This window comes from Chaetodon trifascialis, chromosome 20, assembly GCF_039877785.1.
Source record: "Chaetodon trifascialis isolate fChaTrf1 chromosome 20, fChaTrf1.hap1, whole genome shotgun sequence".
NCBI classification, from domain to species: Eukaryota; Metazoa; Chordata; class Actinopteri; order Chaetodontiformes; family Chaetodontidae; genus Chaetodon; species Chaetodon trifascialis.
Window position 1 is genome coordinate 24,189,169 of NC_092075.1, and position 21,926 is coordinate 24,211,094.

General features: G+C 42.0%; 1 protein-coding gene across 1 annotated transcript in view; it reads left to right on the forward strand.

Moving 5' to 3' along the window:
- megf10 (multiple EGF-like-domains 10) overlaps nt 1-21,926 on the forward strand; it is a 144,936-nt gene that overhangs the window by 14,595 nt on the left and 108,415 nt on the right. Inside the window, exons 3-5 of the mRNA XM_070988485.1 lie at nt 8,226-8,327; nt 10,419-10,519; nt 14,448-14,540. Coding sequence (XP_070844586.1) covers nt 8,226-8,327; nt 10,419-10,519; nt 14,448-14,540 — 296 coding nt within the window. The remainder of the gene's footprint in view (nt 1-8,225; nt 8,328-10,418; nt 10,520-14,447; nt 14,541-21,926) is intronic.

The window sequence follows — 21,926 nt, forward strand, 5'->3', positions numbered from 1 at the left end:
TGGATTGGCATATATGACAGCGTGTTCCAGTTCCTGCCAATATCCAGCAACTTGGCACAGCCATTGGGTAGCAATACAGCCAAGTGGTGACGCTGTCACCTCACAGCTAGAAGGTCCCCGGCTTGAATCCTGCTGTGGGCGCTGGTGGCGTGTCCTGTGTGCCTTTTTGTGTGGAGTTTGCATATTCTCCCCGCGTTCACCCGGGGTTTCCTTCTTAATCACGCCCACTAAAAACATGCAAGAAGATCAAAACCTGACCAATGGTGACGGAGAAGTGGCGGGCGCCGGTGTCGGCCGGCAGCCCACTGCTCCTGGTCTGCCGCGGAGGATCAACAGACTGAGGATGGGATAAATGCAGAGAAAAATAATTTCACGTGAAGCATGGTGTGTAGTGTGCAACTAACTCAGTGTAAACTGTGTGTTGTGATTAATGAAGTACATTTCTTCTTTCTTCTTCTTCTTCATTGAAGAGTGGACCAACATTCCACAGGCCACAATCAACAACCTGATCAACTGTATGCAAAGGAGATGTGTTGCACTTTTAGGACTGGGCGATAAAACGATAGCGATATGTCTCGCGATAGACACGTCATCAATATCAATAAAAAATGCGTTCGATAAAAAATTCAATAATATTTTTTCTTTTTTTTTTTTCTTCGTAGGAAGAAACCTAAAATTGCGAAGCAAGGTTGGTTGCATGAACAAAGGCACTTGCTCTCAGGTAACCGAGCAACGTAGGGAGTAATCGCTAATCAGTCAGAGGGACACGCTAACACGCCAATCATGTAACATTATCAAGTTCGGTTGCGCTATCTCATTGTCTCGTGTTTGATGCTTCGCGAGGAGTGAGATGAGAAATAGAAAGCGCTGCAGCGAGCACAGAAACTGTCGATTAAATAGGGAAAGTCAGCTCGCCAGTATGGAGTTATTGTTATTGTTATTGTTGGACCGTAGTCGGGCCAATGTGGTCTGTAACTTATGCAAGACTGTCGTCCCCACCAAGACCGGTAATACCACAAACTTATTTAACCACCTTAGCTGCGCTCACTCTTTGGAGCGCAGCCGTATTCGCCAACGTCCAACAACATCTGCAACCGCAGCACCACCGCACAAGCAGCTGACCACCATGCATCTGCTTCAGTGCCTGATGACAAATCATCTAAAAGGCACAAAGACATAATGGAGGCAGTGACATATCATATAGCTAAAGACATGCTTCCGCTGAGCACTGTGTAGAAGCCAGGTTACAAACATCTCTTACATGTGCTTTTTTTTTTTTTAAAACACACTTGCAATAAAAATATAATTGAATAGTTCATGTATGTTTAGAGTAAGAAGAGTGACTAAAGTTATTCATATGTCTAGGCTGGTTTTATAGTTCAGTCAATCTTACTGTACTGTCTATCATGTTTGTTTGTATGTTACAGATGTCAAGTCTACCTCAGTTTCTGCTATGTTTCCAAAACAGTGCACATATCTGAAAACATTTTATTCACCAGAAGGTGAATCAGCTTGTGAAGTTCCTGCACTGAACCTGCAGAAAAAAGAAGTTCTCAGGTTTCTCTCTGTTTATGCTCAAATTTATTATTTGAGGGTTTTCCATGGTTGTGTTGACATTTCCTTTTCTTTCTGCCTTGATAGCTGAGGGGATTATAATCAGAGAAAGGTTAAATGTAAAATAAAAATGCTTAAATTGAATGTAGTTTTCTCCTGGTCCTTATTTTAAATAGGTCATAGAAATATCAATAATTATCGATATCGACCGATATAAAACACTCATATCGTGATAGAGTTTTCAGCCATATCGCCCAGCCCTATACTGAACAACACTTCTTAAGCTAACTCAATGACATGTTTTATCTCATTGGTTTATACATTTCTGTCTGATAGAAGTATTAATGAATGAAATTATACCCACATATAAATCTGAAGACCAATTATAATCACTAATCTTTTTCAAAACAAAGGTGTTAAAAAGGGTAAACGAATCTGTTGGCTGATTTCAAAATTAAACGAAAACTTGGAAATCCATTAATTGAGATGTAAAAGAAGAAAGGTGGAGGCAGATTTCCCAGCTATATTGCCTGTCAGTGACTAATCTGAGGTAACAGCTGCATACACAGTCAGAGCCTCCCAAGAGAGAAATGAGTAGAGTGGCCTGGGACACACATAGTTTTTCAGGTTCATGATAATGAGGCTTTTTAAGAAAATCTCAATCAAGTTTTTGGGAAAATTGTGGTACAAATTGAATGAATTTGCTGTCTTTTATGAAAATGGTAATTTAAGGAAATGTGAAGTCAGTTTTCAGAGTGCATGGGAAAAATGCTCATTGTCTAAAGAAGGGTTGAGAAAACAAATATGATAGTAAGTTTTTCTTTCAGGGGGCTAAAAATGTAAACTAATTTATGTTTCTAGAATTTCTTAATAACAATAATAATAATTATTATCCAAAAGGAATGATGTAAACAGACATGTATTTGTGGGCAAACAGAAATGCCCTTGAAAGAAAAGCTGTTTAAAAGAGAGAACATTGGTGACACATGTCAAACCGTAGGCTTGCCTGTAGACTGTTTTCACATTTGTGCATATTCAGCTTTCATTGGATTACAACCACCTGCTATGGGTTATTTGAGGAAATGAAGAACATTTAAAAATGATTTTATGCAATCGAATGCTTAACCTAAACAACTGACTTTGTTGATTGCCAGTGACTCCCAAAACTAAGTGTATCAGAGTATAAGACAACCAGCAACAGGTGGCTAAAACAGCAGATCTTTGTCATATCAGACCTTCACCACTGTGTTGTTAATGTTTGCCTAGGTTTAAGCAGCTACTTGCTTAGATTTAGGTAAAGATCATGGTTTGGCTTAAAATAAGTAGAAGGACTATGTGAAGATTATACTTATTATTTGGACATTTCGTAGAGTAAACCATTCCATTCATTAAACAATTAAATGAAAAAAAAAAAAAAGTGTAACTAACAATACATAAATTGATAATGATGGTAATCTTTAACTCTACTCATAGTTGATACAGTAATAAAATGAAAAGTGCATGCTGGCAAAGAGGCTGTGGTTCCACCAGCTCACGAGGCAGTCATAAGTTAGTTAATGGAGGCCACAGAAATGCAAGGCCACACAGAGAGTAAAATGGGTAATGGTACATGGGGTGGAGCAGAGTCCTGTTGGATAAGCATGGGTGGCATATCATGCACAAAACCCTGCAACACAAACACACATACACAAACACACGCACACACGCACGCACGCACACACACATACACAAGGGGTTTTTCATCACTTGCATAGACTTACATTCATTTCCTGGAGACTTATTATTATACTTATCATTATTTATCTCCGGCTGTACGGTTGTGCAATGGGCCGAAAACCAGCATATGCAGGCATCTATTTGGCCCACTTGGAGGAGATAGCAATAGCAAAATCACCCACCAAACCCCTTTTATATCTCCGGTACCTGGACAACATCTTTGGCCTCTGGGGGGGGGGGGCACAGAACAGGATTTTTTCTCCTTTTGGCCACACTTAATTCACACCACCCCAAAATAAAACTAAGGAAAGGAAAAATCACTGGCAACAAAAATGTTTTTTAAGGACACAGACCACCACGCTCTCCTCCACAAGTCCAGCTATTATCCCAGGCACATGCACAGAGGTCTGATTAAATCCCAGCTGATCTGCTTCCACAGGATATGCACCTTCCCGGAGCATATGGAGGAGCACACCAGCATCCTCTTCAGTGCATTGAGGCCTCGGGGTTACTTGAAGCGTCTCCTCTGAAGTCGGTGGCACCTTTAATAAAAACAAAAACAAGAAAAACAGCGTAACTGGATCCTCCGACCTGTCCCTTGTCCCCCTAGTGATGACATACTCGGAGAGCACACTGAAACTTATTATATCTCTCTGAGGAAATTTCCAGGGGGCGGGGGAGACCTGTGAGTCGTTGAGGGGGTGCTGCATGATCTCTGCCTATCGAAGAAACAAAAACTTAAAAGACATCCTGGTGCATACAAATTTAAATAGCAGCACTGGGAAGGAGGAGGTGCTTTGAGGCTCAGAAATTGCATTTGTCTGCCTCCCCCACATTTTTAACCCTTATGCGAAATTTGGTTTAAATTTGTGGCAGGCCGAGAAACCCACATCAAAAAATGTAATTTATGCCATTAAATGTAAGGCCTGCCACAAACTGTATGTGGGGGAGACGGGCAACCAATTAATTTTAAGAATTAAACAACATATTTTTAAGATGAACAGTGGGAATGGCGCTAGCGTTTTATACACCCATTTTAAACTCCATGGCCCCCACAACCTCCAGAGTATGGGTCTGGAGAGCAAGCAGCGGTGGTCCATGGCGCAGCGACAGGTGGCTGAGAGGAGATGGATCCATCAATTAAAGACCATTCAACCAACTGGACTAAATGAAAAATTCTAAGGAGGATCCATCCATATATATCTCTTTCCCTTTCTTTTAATGGAATATTACCCCCCCCCCCCCCCCTTTTTTTAAAAGAAATTGAGATGTTTGATGACTGTCTTGTCTTAGGAATTCTCATTTTAATTCATTTTGTCATGTATTTATATTTAAATTTTACGTATCTTACTCTATATTTATATGCTGGATTGCTTGAACTTTTAGAGCGCCTTATATTGTATTTTAAGATTTAAACCATCCATCCATCCATCCATCCATTTTCTATGCCGCTTATCCCTTTCAGGGTCGCGGGGGGGAGCCTATCTCGGCTGTCAATGGGCGAGAGGCGGGGTCGGTCGCCAGCCGATCGCAGGGAAGATTTAAACCAATAGCACTTATTTTAGCACTTAACCCCCAATTTAAGGCACTTTTTATCTGTCCTATTTATATATATTTTACACTCCAATATTTATGTGTGTTTGCATGATCTGTCATCACTTTTAACAATATTTACATATGTGTGTGTGTGTGTGTGTGTCTTATTACTGCACCAATTTTTTTAATCAATCCAGTATTTTATGATGTTATTTGTTTATTTATAGTCTTCCATTAAATTATTATATTTATATCTTCCTGACAACAAACAGTCATTTTATCATACTCTTCTGAAAATCCTGGGGCTGAAAATGTCCTTTTAAACTGTATCCAAGAAGGGGAGAAAAGGTTGTAATTCATCTCATCTCATCTTCCACCGCTTATCCGGAGTCGGGTTGCGGGGGCAACAGCTTCAGCAGGGGACCCCAGACTTCTAACTGGGAGATTCCTAGGCGTTCCCAGGCCAGTGCGGAGATATAATCTCTCCAGCTAGTCCTGGGTCTTCCCCGCCTGAACCACCGAGCAGCGGCTCTACTCTGAGTCCCTCACGAATGACTGAGCTTCTCACCCTATCTCTAAGGGGGATGCCAGCCATCCTCCTGAGGAAACCCTTTTTGGCCGCTTGTACCTATGATCAAGTTCTTTCGGTCATGAGCCAGCCCTCATGACCATAGGTGAGAATTGGAACAAAGACTGTCCGGTAGATTGAGAGCTTTGCCTTCTGACTCAGCTCTCTTTTTGTCACAACGGTGCAGTAGAGTGAATGCAATACCACCCCCACTGCTCTGGTTCTCCGACCAATCTCACGTTCCATTGTCCCCTCACTCGTGAACAAGATCCCGAGGTACTTGAACTCCTTCACTTGGGGCAAGGACTCATTCCCTATGAGGAGTAGGCAATCCATCGGTTTCCTGCTGAGAACCATGGCCTCAGATTTAGAGGTGCTCATCCTCGTCCCAGCTGCTTCACACCCCATGAAAGAACCAAAAAACACAAAGAAGAGGTTATACCCGGCCTGGAGGAAGCCCGGGAGCCCCCGTCTGGAGCCAGGCCTGTACGGAGGGCCCGTCAGCAAGCACCTGGTGGTTGGGCCTGCCATGGAGCCCAGCCAGGTGCAGCCCAAAAGGTTACGTGGCACCCTCATCTTTATCCTGTGGGCCCACCACCTGCAGGAGAAATCGCTGGGGTCGGGTGCACTGCCATATGGGTGGCAAAGAAGGCCGGGGATCTTCATGGACCAGACCTGGGCAGCAGAAGCTGGCTCTGGGGTTGTGGAACATCACCTCTCTGTGGGGGAAGGAGCCGGAGCTTGTGCGTGCTAGTTTGATCTGGTGGGGCTCACCTCTATGCATAGCGTCGGCTCTGGAGCCATTGTCCTGGATAGGGGTTGGACTCTTTTCTTCTCCGGAGTCGCCCAAGGTGTGAGGCACCATGCGGGTGTGGGGATACTCACAAATCCTCGGCTAAGTGTCACTACGTTGGAGTTTACCCCCAGTGGATGAGAGAGTTGCCTCCCTACGTCTTCGGGGTATGGGGGGGAAAACTCTGACTGTTGTTTATGCATATGCACTGAACAGCAGTTCAGAGTATTGGGCCTTCTTGGAGACCCTGAGTGGAGTCCTGCATGGGGCTCCGGTATAGGGATTTCTGGGGGACTTCAACGCACACGTGGGCAATGATGGAGACACCTGGAGAGGCGTGACTGGGAGGAATGGCCCCCCCTGATCTGAACCTGAGCGGTTGTTTGTTACTGGACTTCTGTGCTAGTCATGGACTGTCCATAATGAACACCATGGTCGAACATAAGGACGCTCATAAGTGTACATGGTACCAGAGTGCCCTAGGTCGAAGGTCGATGACTGATTTCGTTATCGGGGAAATCATCCAAGCTGTATACAGTAAGGATGGGACACTGTTGACCTCTACGGAGGAGGTAGTCTGGCAGTGGAAGGAGCACTTTGAGCAACTCCTGCTCCCCCTTTAATTCAATCACATTATATTCTTGCTTCCTGACCTGCGCCTTGGGCTGCCCCTTAAATAAATACAGTAGTCCTACCTTATGGTTTGTCGCCTTATTTTACCTCATTTTATTTTATCTTACTTATTTTATTCTTTTTTTCAACAGAAGGTTCAATAACGTCTTTTAAGCTTTTTCTGGGAGACCCTCTTTTAACTATCATTTGGTTTTATTATAAAGGGCTTTTTAACAAGACTATGTCTTTCCCCCTTTTGTTTCCCCTGAGCCAGTGCCCATCGTGACATCCAATAGGATGTATATTGAAAAAGTCGAAGGGCCATTCAGAGGGAGGAGCTGTACAGTTTGATGTTCACAGGCTGGAATGATTTCCTATGGTGTTCAGTCGTGCATTTTGATGGGATGAGTCACTGAAAGCACTCTTGTGCATGACCAGCACATCAAGAATTGGGTGTGAGACATTGTCCAGGATAGTCCGTAGCTTAGTTGGCATCCTGCTCTCTGACGCCACCGTCAGAGAGTCACGCTCCATTCCCACAATGTCGCTGGCCTTACGGATCAGTTTATTGAGTCTGTTGGTGTTGGTGCCCCAGCACGCAACAGCATAGAGAATAGCACTAGTCACCACAGACTCATAGAAGATCCTGAGCACAGTCCGGCAGATGTTGAAGGACCTCAGTCACCTCAGAAAATAGAGACAACTCTGGCCCTTCGTGTAGAGAGCGTCAGTGTTCTTTGCCCAGTCCAGTTTATTGTCAATATGTACCCCCAGGTACATATGTCCACACTGACCACCTGGATGGAAACAGGGGTCACCGGTGCACTATTTGCCAATTCCTAACCCTATACCTAACCTGGAAAGATGGGGTACTTTGATAAATATACAAGTTCCCACTGCCGGCCTGCTCCGTTGCCCAATCCACCATGCATTTTTAAACAATACTCTTGGCCAGGTTTTTAAGTAATTTTTAAGGATCAAAGATCCTTTGATCCCAAAAATAAAAAGATAAAAATAAAAAGATCCTTTGGATCCCCACAGCCCCCAGAGCCCGTGCCCCTTGCAGTGCTCCCCCAAGAGCACTGCGCTTTTACCCAAACCTAACCTTACCTAACCCGTAATCATATCCTCAGTCTTCACCCTAAAATTTAATGATTTAACTTGTGGGGACCTGTATTTTGTCCCCACATGTGACTGTGAGTCCCCACATGTGACTGTGTAAACTGTGTAGATCACAACATGAGTAATACATGAGCGCACAGGCACGCACACACACACACACACACACACACATGCACACACACACGCACACACACACGCACACACGCACACACACACACACACACACACACACACACACACACACACACACACACACACACATTATTCTGCATTCTGCTCCTTGTGTCTGATTTTTCTCTTCTCTCTCTCTTCCTGTGTTTTCAGTTACTCAGTGACAGTGCAAGAGTCGTACGCCCATCCTTTTGATCAGATTTATTACACCAGCTGCACTGACATAATCAACTGGTTCAAGTGCACCAGACACAGGTGAGGACCACTTCACTGAGGCCTGATGCAGACTAGAACTACTGTATACTTCCCCTGTCAGCCATAATATATATCGAAAGTTTCTCAAGTCAGGCAGTCCATTACAGGAATGATCTTGACATCTTTTATTTTTGTCAAACTTATGTTATTGTGGCATGGTAATGCTATATAGACAAATCAATCTGCACAGCTACAACCCCGATTCCAAAGAAGCTGTTGCTGTGTAAACCATAAAACAGAATGTGATAATTTGCTAATCCTTTTTGAAATATACTCAATGAGATACTCAGTACTCAATTTATCAGCTTTATTCAGGTATTCAGGTGAGTACCAGGAGATGGTGTTTGGTACTCGCTCCATACGTAGCATGGTCATAATAAACACACATTTCCACGCTGTCCACTTGAGTGTCCTCCATGGTAGATGATGACAATGTACCTCCCAGCTCCTTGTTTAGTCTCAAATTAGCTGTCTACATTCACAGGTCAACAGCTGGCTTTGAGTCAACTGTCTCTGTGGTCGTTTTTGACAGGCGAATGTGCATCAAGGCTGAGAGACAAGTATGTAATGGATGAGATCTGTAGATCTGAGACAATTTAACCACCTTGCTGATGTTGCAGTAACAATCTGCACCAAACCATACACAGAAAACGCTTCCAAGTGCTTTCCTGCCTACTTTAAGCTTGGGATGCATGATATGAACTAAAATTTAAATGTCAGTTGTTGTTTTTTACTGTGACCATATTATATATAACAGACTTACAAGAATTAAAGGGATACTCCTCAATTCCCTTATTTCACTCTATTAACAATGTAAGGCATTGACTGCACAAAAGGAGATGATTACACAAAAATCAGTCTTTAAATCAATACTTTATTGATCCCAGAGGGAAAATTGTTAAACATTTTCAACAGTTGTTTAAATTTTTAAAAAGCAACATGAAAAAACTGTTCCCAACATCAAAGCTAGTTTTCTAGTTATTTAATTGACTTAAAATATGGTAACATTCATTCATTCAAAACATTAACACAGTTTTGGCTGTGCTTGAATAAAACTGAAAGGTTCTAGGTTTGAAGTCAGTATCAATCCATCCTAAAGCTTCAGTTTCTAAGCAAACCCTGCTCTTGTGTTGCCTTCAAAGCAGTCCAGAGGAATATGAATAGCACGCACATATAGCCTCAGACTTTTACAGTTGTTGTTGTTGTTGTTGTTGTTGTTGTTGTGGGAGCATTTCCATCAAGTTAATCCACTGAGACTGGGAGTAAATTAAGAATTTTGTGTTGGTTCTTACAGCTGGCAATAGAGAAATTGGTGTCCGCTGCTTGTAATGTTTCCTTCCACATCTTGTTGTTACCGTTGGTATGTAACGTTATAGCAAGGACTTAGTTCTTACCCCCCTCTGATAGTTTGTGCATTTCTCATTCAAGCCATGGCATGTCTTGTAGCCACTTTTCAGAAAGAAAAAAACTGTTTTCTTCTGTTCAGTTTCGGATTGATGTTTCTATGTCAGTGTCAGAACACCAAAGTACACACTTAATGTCTGTTGTGTTTTGGACATCTCTCACAGTTAGTTACTTCACTGGGTGAGATGTGTTGATGAGAAATGGGTGTACATGAAAAATGTGTATTGATGACTGTTGCTGCCTCCTTCTTCTATTAAGTTTTCTGGCCCACAACAAACTGTTGGCTACAGTGGTTGTTGGATGCTGTGACCTGATAGTATTGTGTGCCAGCTGCTTTGAGCACACTGAGGTTAAGTCAGCTGTAAATATACTAGATGCTTTTATAACAAGTTAGGGGAAGAGTTTGTGATACGCAGTGCTTTAAAGGTATGTATTGAAAAACTTTACTTAATTATGTATAATTATGATTGATTATGATACACAGACTGGACAGGACCCTAATCAGGACAGAGTTAAAGGATTAGTTATAGCTAGTTCCATATATAGACAATGCACTCTTCACATTCCACTCCGCGTTTTATATATGGAATGAAATGAGCACAAAAAAAAAAGTGTTTATGTATCTATAAGGATTTCCTTTACTGAGTGTCTGATCCTGTCTGTGACCTCAATCCTGTCTGTGTGCAGGGTGAGCTATCGTACAGCATATCGTAGAGGAGAGAAGACCATGTACCGGAGAAAGTCCCAGTGCTGCCCAGGCTTCTATGAGAATGGAGAGATCTGTGCTCGTGAGTATCTTCTCTCTCTCTCTCTCTCTCTCTCTCTCTCTCTCTCTCTCTCTCTCTCTCTCTCTCTCTCTCTCTGTCTCTCTCTCTCTCTCTCACACACACACACACACACACACACACACACACACACATAGTGGGGTTGACAAATATTGTTAAGAGGCAAAAGGTTTAAGTGGATACTGGACATACATTGGGCCACACTTAAGGGTTTGATAAATACATGACTGTACACCAGAATTATGTTATGATTTAGTAGATTTTGTTAGTCATGGCAAACAGAGCGTATGCTTCTTTGGAAGCTGTGGCTCAGGACATACATCATGTCATCCACTAATCTCTGGGCTCACACACACAAACGCACATACACATGTACAGTACCAGTCAAAAGTTTGGACACACCTTCTCATTCAATGGTTTTTCTTTATTTTGTTTTTTTTTACTAAATTGTAGATTAATACTGAAGACATCCAAACTATGAAGGAACATACACTACTCACGAAAAGTTAGGGATATTCGGCTTTCAGGTGAAATTTCAGGATGAACCTAAAATGCACTATAACCTTTACAGGTGAACTTAATTTGACCTTCTCTAAACTTTTGAATGCACATGTCCAACTGTTCAATGTTTCAGTACTTTTTGGACAACTTGCTGTTCTCTAACAAGGAGCTGATAGGCAAAAACAGGTGATTGATTCATGCATCGACCAATTAATTTCCTGGTTCAATTAGTATTGGTATTGGTATTACCCAACAATCGATCATCAGTACCTTGCCATTGCGAGGCTTCAAACAGGATGTTTTCAGAGGGAAGGGGCCACTGGGCTTAGAGTGTCAAAGACTGTGACCATCAGCAGGTTGCAACAGAGATACAGAGAGACTGGAAGAGTCACAGAAAGGCATAAAAGTGCACTCCTTTGGCCACATCCCACACTGATGACTTCTTCATTGTGAACAGTGCCCTGCGGAACCGGATGATGAATTGCACTCAACTCCAGGCACATTTAAGGGAGGTGAGAGGCACCCAAGTGTCACGTCAGACCATTCAAAACCATTTACATTAGCGTGGTCAGCATGCTAGACGACCTGCAAGGGTACTTGACCACACCACCAGCATAAGGGTCATCGTCTTGCATGGGCCAGGGAGCATTTATGCTGGACGAGGGATCAGTGGGCCTCAGTGCTGTTCTCTGATGAAAGTCGATTCATGTTGAGCAGAAATGATGGCCGCCAACGATGTTGGAGATGTCAAGGAGAGCACTATGTATCAGCCACTGTTGTCACCAGACGAGCCTTTGATGGTGGTGGTGTTACAGTGTGGGCAGGTGTGTCTACTCAATGCAGAACCACCCTACACTTTGTGAATGGTACAGTGGCAAGCCCACACTACCTGAATAACATCATTTATCCAGTCATGTCCCTGCATGAACAACACAGGCCTAATTTCATCTTCATGGACTCCATCTCATTGAGGTTGCATCAATAGGGAATGGCTGCTGGAGACTGGGGTACCTCAAATGGAGTGGCCTGCACTTTCTCCGGACCTGAATCCCATAGAAAACCTATGTGATCAGCTGAGTTGCTGTGTAGTACCTCTAACTCTGTACCCCAGAACCTATGGGGCCACCCTTCAAGAAGAGTGGGATGCCATGCCTCAGCAGACAATAAGTTGATTTGTGAACAGCATGAGATGTTGTTGTCAAGCTGTAATTGATGTTCAAGGGCACATGACAAGTTAATGAGACACTGACATTTTTTGTTGTGGTATACCCACCACTGTTGTTGGCTTTTGTTTCAATAAATTGTTTGAGATGAGGAAATAAATTCATCAGTGTTACCAGCCTCAGAAACCGCTAATTAACAGTGCCTCTGATTAGAGCTCACATAAATGCTTCACAGAGTTCAAGTAGCAGACACATCTCAACATCAACTGTTCAGAGGAGACTGTGTGAATCAGGCCTCCATGGTCCAAATGCTGCACAGAAACCACTTCTGAAGAAGAAGAAGAAGAAGAAGAAGAAGAAGAAGAAGAAGAAGAAGAAGAAGAAGAAGAATCATTCTCTTGGACCAAGAAACACAAGGAGTGGACATTAGACCAGGGAAATCTGCCCTTTGGTCTGAAGAGTCCAAATTTGAGATTTTTGGCTCCATCCACCATGTCTTTGTGAGACGCAGAAAAGGTGAGCGGATGGTTTCTAAATGTGTGGTTCCCATGGTGAAGCATGGAAGAGGAGGTGTGATGGTGTGGGGGTGCTTTGCTGGTGACACTGTTGGTGTCACACTGGTGAGTTATTCACAATTCAAAACATACTTAACCAGCATAGTTACCACAGCATTCTGCAGCGATATGCCATCCCATCTGGTTTGCACTTAGTGGGACCATCATTTTTTTTTTCAACAGGACAATAACCCCAAACATACCTCATGGCTATGTAAGGGCTATTTGACCAAGAAAGAGTGATGGAGTACTGTGTCAGATGACCTGGCCTCCACAATCACCTGACCTTAACCCAACTGAAATGAGAGGTTTGGATGTCTTCAGTATTATTGTACAATTCAGAAAAAAAAATAAATCCAGAAAGAAAAACCATTGAATGAGAAGGTTTGTCCAAACTTTTGACTGGTACTGTATATGTATATATACACACACATGTAAATGACCTGGAACAGTGAATAGAGTATTAAAACCAAAGCGTAATGCACATAACTGAATTTGATGAGTATTACAATAATGGATGGATAGGAGCAGCATATTTTGTAAGTGTGATTACATATTGGCTCTACATGCTGAGGAAACTGGGAAACACAGTTTAGTTGAATGACAATGGTCACTTGTCAGTGATGTTAAAAACAGAAGTTGTGTCTTCTGTTGTTGCTTCACTTGCGAATGAGTCTATTGTGTACTCTACACCCCTCTCTGTCAGTAGCCAGCAGGCAGTGACAGGAGTTAAAGTGGCTGATGAAAAAAAAACAGTTGTTTAGCAGTCACAGTAAAAGAAAGCATTATGTTAACACACAGCCTGTCAGAAAATCAGTGCGCTTCGGTGGAGATGGAGGCCACAGTTTGAGTCATGCAGGAGCTATGATAATATGCCCCTGGAGTTCACAGGGGAATTTATTTTGATGCGAAAATGCTCTGTTGTGTAAGCAACTATCACATGTTGCCCACTGAGCTCCTCAACAAAAACTGCAGGAGGGAGGAATTGCCAGATAGTCCAGGCAACATTGCATTTCCAATTGGAAAGGAAGTCGAGTTGCATTAAGTTTAAATGTAGTCCTTTTTGCTTGGGTGGAGTCAGTTTGCCAGTTGCACGTTAGAATATGTGAAGCGTAGTTAATGAAATGGATTTGTTTATTTCAATGTGTGATGGTTCACTGATGACAGATTTAGATATTTAGCAGCACAATGCTACAATGTTTGTAAAAATACAAACAAACCATTTTGAAGCAGTACAAAAATCTGAACAAAATCAGTCTTTAGTCTCAGTGCTTTCATCAGCCTTTTTTCAGCAGCTGCCTGCTGTTTCCCTGAAAACAGCTGTTTTGGAAGAAAACAAATCTGTTAAAATCACTCTGCTCTTTTGAAAACAATATGGGCATTTCCCAGTGAAAATCATTTAGAGCTGAAGACAATGATTATATATAACTTGACTGACAATTTTTGAAAGAGTGGTCCAGTCTTATTTTGAATTCAGTCAAGTCAAGTCTTGAGACATAGAGGTCTCAAGTAAGCCAAGTCTCACAACAGAGAGTTGCAAGTTCTAATTTAAAAGTCAGTTTCAAGTGCCACATCTTCATTCAACAGCTCTGTAAAAAGTAAAATTTGGAACTTTTATTTTTTTTACCCTTACATGACTAATTCTGATGCAGATATATATATTTTAAAGTCTTACTGCACTGATCTCTGTCTTCCTGTCTCCCCCATGTCTAGCTCATTGTGCAGAGAGCTGTGTTCACGGCCATTGTATGGCCCCCAACACCTGCCAGTGTGAGCCGGGCTGGGGAGGATCCAACTGCTCCAGTGGTAAGTCCTCCAGCTGTTGCTGTCTGTGAGCATTTCTTTGTGTGTGAGGTTTTCTGTGAAAGCACTCTGAACTCACAAGAGGAAAAACAGAATGTGATATCGTCTTACTGACTGCTACACTGTGCCACACCAACAACTGTTTGTTCTCATAGCTATGGGGTTTTTTGTTTTTTGCTTCTAACATGAATACATTTACTCCTCTCAAATTCTATATACTTGTACTTAACTTAATAATTCAACTCTACTCCATTTTAGAGGAAAACATTGTACTTTTACATTGACTTCATTTGAGACCGCTAGTTTGCAGATTTATATTTTGTATACAAAATTAGCTTAGAATTACATTGTAACTAATACTAACTAATAATAACTAATATTAGCTTATAAAATATAATGTGTTGTATGTCTAATTATAATAATTATAATGTGTGTTTCCAGATGATGACCCCTATTCATTTCTAGCACCACCATCAGAATCACTCTGGACATGATAACTCAAAACTATAGTCAAGATTTCAATATAGTTTGTAGAGGTTCCTGAGCATGAATCCTAATGATAACCCCCTAACCACAATTACACCACAATTTCTACATGTTAGCAAAAAATGTCAACATTTTCAAGGCAGATAGTTATGAATGTTTTCTGCCAACAACTCTCAATTTGTGCTTCTTTCACTGTGGTTTGGCTAAGCTCAACCAGCACTCACTTACAAGGTACATAGTTATTATTTTTCATTCTGTAACACAGGATTGTACAATGAAATGCAAATTGTTGTCCCTCCATGTTATTCACAAAACAGCAAGATTAGGTCAAAATCCTGTTTGCAAAAATGTGGCCAATGTGTTACAGGGGTAGTTGAGCCATTTTGTTTTCCTCTGAGTGACATTAGCAAGAAGTAGGCTGTTTGTTAATATGCGTTCTTCTCTGTACTTGTGTTCTTGTGTACTTGAGAAACGTCATCACTCTCAGTCCAAGTACAGTTCCAATTCAAAAGTCTGCATCTCGACAATTACAGTCAAATACCCGGATGTGTTCTTGCCCCTCCTATTTTATTGAGGATGCATCGGATGGTGACTTGAGCGGACTTGGGGCAACCACATATCCCAGAATGCATTTCGTAGCAACAATGGCGGAGGAGAGGACTCACAACTATAAGTTACAATTCTCGAAATACTACTGTTTTAGTAGTATGTAATGTGGTTTTAAGATTATTTTATGTGAGAAAGTATGGTCCATATGTGTGTTTCAGCTGGGCAAATTATATGCGATCCATGTAGGCCACACTTGTGTTGGCATAGAGTTTGCCCAGCTTAAGGCCCATGCAGATCCCAGTTCAAGCCCATATAGGCAAACACAGGTGGCGCAAAGGTGGTTCAGATTAAAAATTGCCCATTTGGAACCCACTTAAGACCCAGTCAGAAACCCCAATATGTAAAAAGTGCCTAAAATTTAGCAAATTTAAAATTAACCAGGGTGAAAGAACAAAACAAAAAACAATATCAGACAGTTTATCTTTTAACAAAGTGTATTGCACATCGTTTTTTTCACTGTCAATGTGTAAAAAAAAAAAAAAAATCAATCTCTCATGAGAAAAAAAACTAAAAGACTATCTAGTAAACCCAGACTGTGCAAATATACTAAATATTCAAACATTAAACATTTAACTCTTGTAAACCACAATGCAAATAAGTATATAAACTCACAAGAAATGAGAAATGAAACGAGAAATGTGTATGCATAATGCATATGTGTACAAGAGTACAGGAAATTACACGACTATGTATAGAGCCTGACAGCAAGAATGACTAAGGTCTGCTGCATTACGAGTTTGAGTCCCATTCCTGATGAATATAACTACAGGTATCCCCACCACATCTCTCCTGTTCATCTCCACTATGTACTATGTAAATAAAGGCATAAAAGCCCTTATTTAAAGATAGAAATACAAAAGGAATTACAATGGCCTATTAAAAATTCAAATTTACCGTATATAACATTAAAAAGAGGCAGGTCTCAGAACTACTTCTTGCCATGATGTCCAAAGAGATTGTATTGGAGAGACAGAGCATTGGTCATGATGAACACCATCATCCTTCTGACACTCATGTCATCCAATGAAGTTCCACCAATGTCCGCAACCATGGCAACCTGATTATGATAAAAGTCACAGGAAGGAAATTCTGTATTGGATTTGATCAAGACCATGTCTACTTTTGCGTGTGTGTCGGGGTGTGTGTGTGTGTGTGTGTGTGTGTGTGTGGAAATGCACAGGTGTCCAGATGTAGGCTACAAAAGCTATTCTGCTAAAAAATAATCACCAATGTCCTTAGAAGATAGATACTGAAGTGAATAAGAGATTTAGAAAATACAATTACATTTTGAAGTGAATAAGAAATTTGAACTTACAACTGCAGAATTGAACTCTGCGTCACCAAGCTTGGCACACATGGCCTCAACATCCTCCACTGTGTTTAGTGGGAATACAGCTCCCTCTGGCACAGTCAGCACTTGAACACCCTCTTTTTGTTTCAGGAGGTTGGTTAGCATCCTGGTATGGGCCCTCTGGGTGTCCTTCACCTCCTTGAGAAGTTTGACCAACTGGATGAACATTTGTTGTTTCATCCCAGAGGTGCTCGTCTGGCTTGAAGAGGGTTGGCTATGTCTTGGGGTCTGGGTTTCGCTGGGGTTGTGCATAGGGGTAGTGGGTCTTGGTGTCTGAGATGAAGAGAAGCAGCTCTGAATCAGGGCAGTGACTCGTGATGTCTGGCTTTCAATGGGGCGGCAGCTCTGGCTCGGCGCCTGACTAGGGGTGCTCGCATTCGGGCTGAGGCGTCTTGAAGTCTGTCTTCAAACTGTGGTGGACAGACTCAGGGTTTCAGAGATGGGGCTTATCAGGGCTGCAGTTGATCTCTGTCTGTCCAGACTGGGGAATCCAATGGGACTGGGGTTGCTCCACGGACTCAGGGTTCCTAGACATAATTTTACATTTGAAGAAGTTAACTTCTCTCTATATTACTAAATAAATAATAAATCAAAATTCCATAGTTTACATACTTACAATAGAGATTCCAGGAGACTCAGGTGGGCTGCTGGACAAACTCGAATTCCTACTGCAGCTCCGCTGTCTCTTTGTGGGGTGGCTTTTTTTCATTGACAGTTCACAGGGAGGTGTCGGTGGTTCTACATCCTTGGAACAGACTTCAGATTTGTCACTCGAGAGAACCTCCCTGAGTTTCTGCGTTGGCCTGCATTCATTTAAAAGCATAACTTTTAGCAAAGTAGTTTCTTTAAGCAGTAGTTCTCAAAATGGAGTGTGGAGATCCCCATTGGTCCTTGTGAGGGTTCCAGAGCATACACAGCAAACCATTTTAACATCGCATCAAACTAATTTTAATCATATACATCAACTTTTTAAAAATTTCCGATCTACATGCTCACAAAGCTTAGCGAGTTTGTAGATATTTTCATTAAAAATTGAATTGTGGCGATAAAATTTTTCTGCCTGACAGCAACAATATAATAATGAAAAACATTGATCAAAGCTACAGAAACAACAAATCAAATAATGAGTTGATCTTTAATTTATACAATCATGCAGTTAGTTGTGCATGGTGTGGGCTAGAATGCATGTCAAACAGCTCACATATGTGTCCAGCTCCAGCAGAAAGGGACAGGACTCTCGAGTTTTTAAATGGTTTTAGAACCATTGCCTTAAAAAAACATTACCTCCATTGCCTCTGTGAATTTTCAGGTTCCGTTTGGACGTCAGACGTAGCCTCTGCCTGTTTCAGCTTTTTGCGAGCCGCGGCCAATGTCACTGCAAAAGAAATAAACACAAAAACAGGGGAAGGGGAAATTAAGCAATATACTTTGCACAAATCTTCAGACCCCCCCCCCCCCCAAAAAAAAATAAATAAATAAATAAAATAAAAATAAAAAATTTTCCAACCCCCAAAAAACATAAAATGTTCTTACCTGCACTACCAAGTACAGGCACTTGGCATGTCACCCATGTTGAAGGATCTGGCTGAACCATCCTTTTCACTGCCTTGCTGATCGAGACATTGAGACCCACAGGCCAGTAGCATTCTACCTGTTCATCATTCTTGAACCAACATCTTGTTGTAATGTCCACCATAGGCTTTCCATCACCTGTAATCTCATCCGGGAATTCCACAATGTAGAACATGCTGCAAAGTTCATAGGTTACTGGTCATGTAACTGAATGAAAGCCACATTCCCTTCTTCCATTGGAAGCAGTATCATTTTTTCTGTCAATTCAGTCACAGCCACTCCATCCAGCTCTTCACAGTTTTGACACCGTTTTGATCGCCACAACAGATGAATCTATAGGGTAATTGTAGAAGAACCCTTGTCTCTTGTAAAACTGGCACACAGCGTATGAAGCTCCTGGTGACAACTCCACAATGTTCTTCACAACAGCGACTCTTCCCTCAACATTATAACAGTTGCTACCATGAGAGCGGGAAATCACCCCCTTGCCTGTACTTCTTGTACTACATATGAGCCAGTATATGTGGGAGAGGACCACATAAATGTGGTTGTTTCAGGCTATTCCTCCTTTCCTCTTGAGAGATAGGCCTAAGTTTTTCACCTACACGCCTTACGAGTTGTTGAACAGCGCCGTGTGGCCTTCTTACTAACTTACTTAATGTCCCAAGATGATTTTCAAATGGGAAACACGAAACAGTGTCTAGGGCACCAAACCTCCGTGCGTCATCAGCCAGATGTATAAGAGAATGTGTGTTGTAAACTACCTGGTAAGGTCCATATATCTTTGCAAAGTTCTGGACATAACATTTTAATAGTTTGTCAGCATAGTCACAATACTCTGAACACAAAGCTGGACTGAGAAGAATTCTCATCGCTATAGACAAAAGCATGAATTCACAGAGACCGTGGTTTTCTCGAAAAATTCCTCGGGATATATTCTCTAATTGATTCCAAGTGGCTCGAGATAGTTGGACAATGAAAGCCGACACTTTAATGGCCCATGGATCCACAGACTTCTAAGTCTCCTAACATTTCCCAAGCAAACTAAATGCATGTAGTCAAGTACAAAACTTGAAACCATCCCTTTTCCCAGCTCTAGTAAAGGTGAGTCACAATGGTGATGTCCCTCATCACACCTACTTTCAAGTGTCATATCAGTTCTGAGTGGTTCATTCAAGTCAGGAAAAACAACCTTGCCATTTAGATAAACCCCATGCTCTACACAGCGCTCACAGGCACTTTAGCCTGTATGGCCCTTGAGACCTTTTAAGAAGGCACAGGCAGGTGCATCACAGATGAAGGCATCTGGAAGAGCAACATTATAACGTTTCCCATTATAATCTAAACCCTCGGAAGTTACTAGCTTGAGGTCCTGAATAAAATCCTTCAAGTATTCACCAGTAGAAGGGGGCTTTGAGGGGCCTGCATACAGACCAATGATAAATACATCAGATATTGGAATTTCTTTAATCTTGGCCAAAATAGGCCACAACTCATTTTCGAGCTTTTGGAAAGGGATAAGCCATCAATGTTGACCCGGAGGGTTAGAGTGTCTACTACAGGATTCATGAGATAGCTGTGAACTAATAGCATTTGCAACTCCAAAATAGTAGTAGCTTCCATCTCCCATTTCTTTGACCTCACAGTCTTTTACAGTTGACATGAGGGTTCTTGGATCTTTTGGCAAGTCAAGGCCACAATGCCTTAAAATAGTTAATAGTTCTGACAAGGCACTATGTGAAATATTGCATTTTGCTGCCCAATCAGACAACTTATCTTTAATCTCACTACACGGATGAGATCCTTCAACAATGTCTGAATTATTCTGACAATATTTTGCTTCACTGCAATAATCATAAACCATCTCGGTATCTGATTCTTCACCTCTTTCATCTCAATCTGATATTTGGCACCTTTCCTCGCACTCTGAATCTTGGTCCCTTTCCTCAGAATCTGATATTTGGTGCCTTTCTTCAGAATCTGATTCTTGGTCCCTTTCCGCACGACAGTCCAACTCTTCATTCAGATTCCCAAAGACTTGACTGTCCGCTGTATCGCAAACTGTACGAGATGTCAACTGTTCATTTTGATTCTCGGAACTTCTGCTGCTCGTTTCAAAAGCAACTACGTCCTCATTTGAAGAAAAGTCTTTTTTGAAGGTTTCCACCACCCGCAAGAGCTCCTGAACTTTGGCATTAATTTGTCGTCATTTGGTCCAAGAGCTATCACTGTATTCCATAATTTTAATTCTCCCAACCTGTAACAGATAAAGATTTGACACTTGAGTGAAATCTCAATACATACTACTTGTTTAAGGACATTTGGACATAAATATGCCGTTTGACCACAAAAGCCTATTTATTTTGTGGACTTCCATTGGCGCCCGTACTCTCCCCCATCACCAGTGAACATCCAGGGAAGGGACATTGAGATGGTGACATCTTATAAGTACCTGGGTGTTGGGTGTGAACAACAAAACTTGACTGGATTCATAACATCACTGCACTTTATAAAAAAGGACAGAGCAGACTCTACCTGCTCAGGAAGCTGAGGTCTTTTGGCACAATATTAGATTTTGCAATATCCATAGCAAAGGATGTTTAATCCAATATGGATAACACTGACCGAGTGTGACGGAAGAAAGGAAGGATAGTGACTTTTGTTCATCCCTGTAGAGTATGTCATTATGCGATATAAGGTACATTAGACTGGTAGATGCAGGGGCCCCCAAATGACTGTTCACCTGGAGCCCCCAAATGGCTAAATTGGCCACTGGCCAGGGGTATGGTAAAATAATTACATGAGTCGTATTTTTTCCTTGTGGTTTTTTATTTTTTCCGTCTGTTTTGCACTACTGTCATGAGTAACCAAAAAGGCTCATAGCCCATACACAACCCTAATGGGACCCAACCATGGTTGCCCAGTTCTAACCCATGCCCACTTAGCCCATAGATTACCCATATGGGAGCCCAACATGGGTGACCAGTTCCAGCCCATGCCCACTTAGCCCATATAAAACTCTTACCAGGCCCAGATGTGGTTGACCAGTTCTAACCCATGACCACTGAGCCCACATATAACCCATACGGCACCCAGAAATGGTTGACCAGTTCAAACCCATGCCCACTTCACCCATACATAACCCTAATGGGACCCAACCATGGTTGCTCAGTTCTAGCCCATGCCCACTTACCCAGGTAACACACATTGAGCCCATATGGTACCCAGGTGGACATGTTGTCTGGGTGGTTGGATTGTTGGAAAAAACCTTAATTGCTGAACAACAGAAAAAATGTTTTGTGACTCCTGGTTGTCAGTGCAGCCACAGCCCCAGTGGTGCTCCCCCCCCCCCCCCAAAACTGAATCTTAAT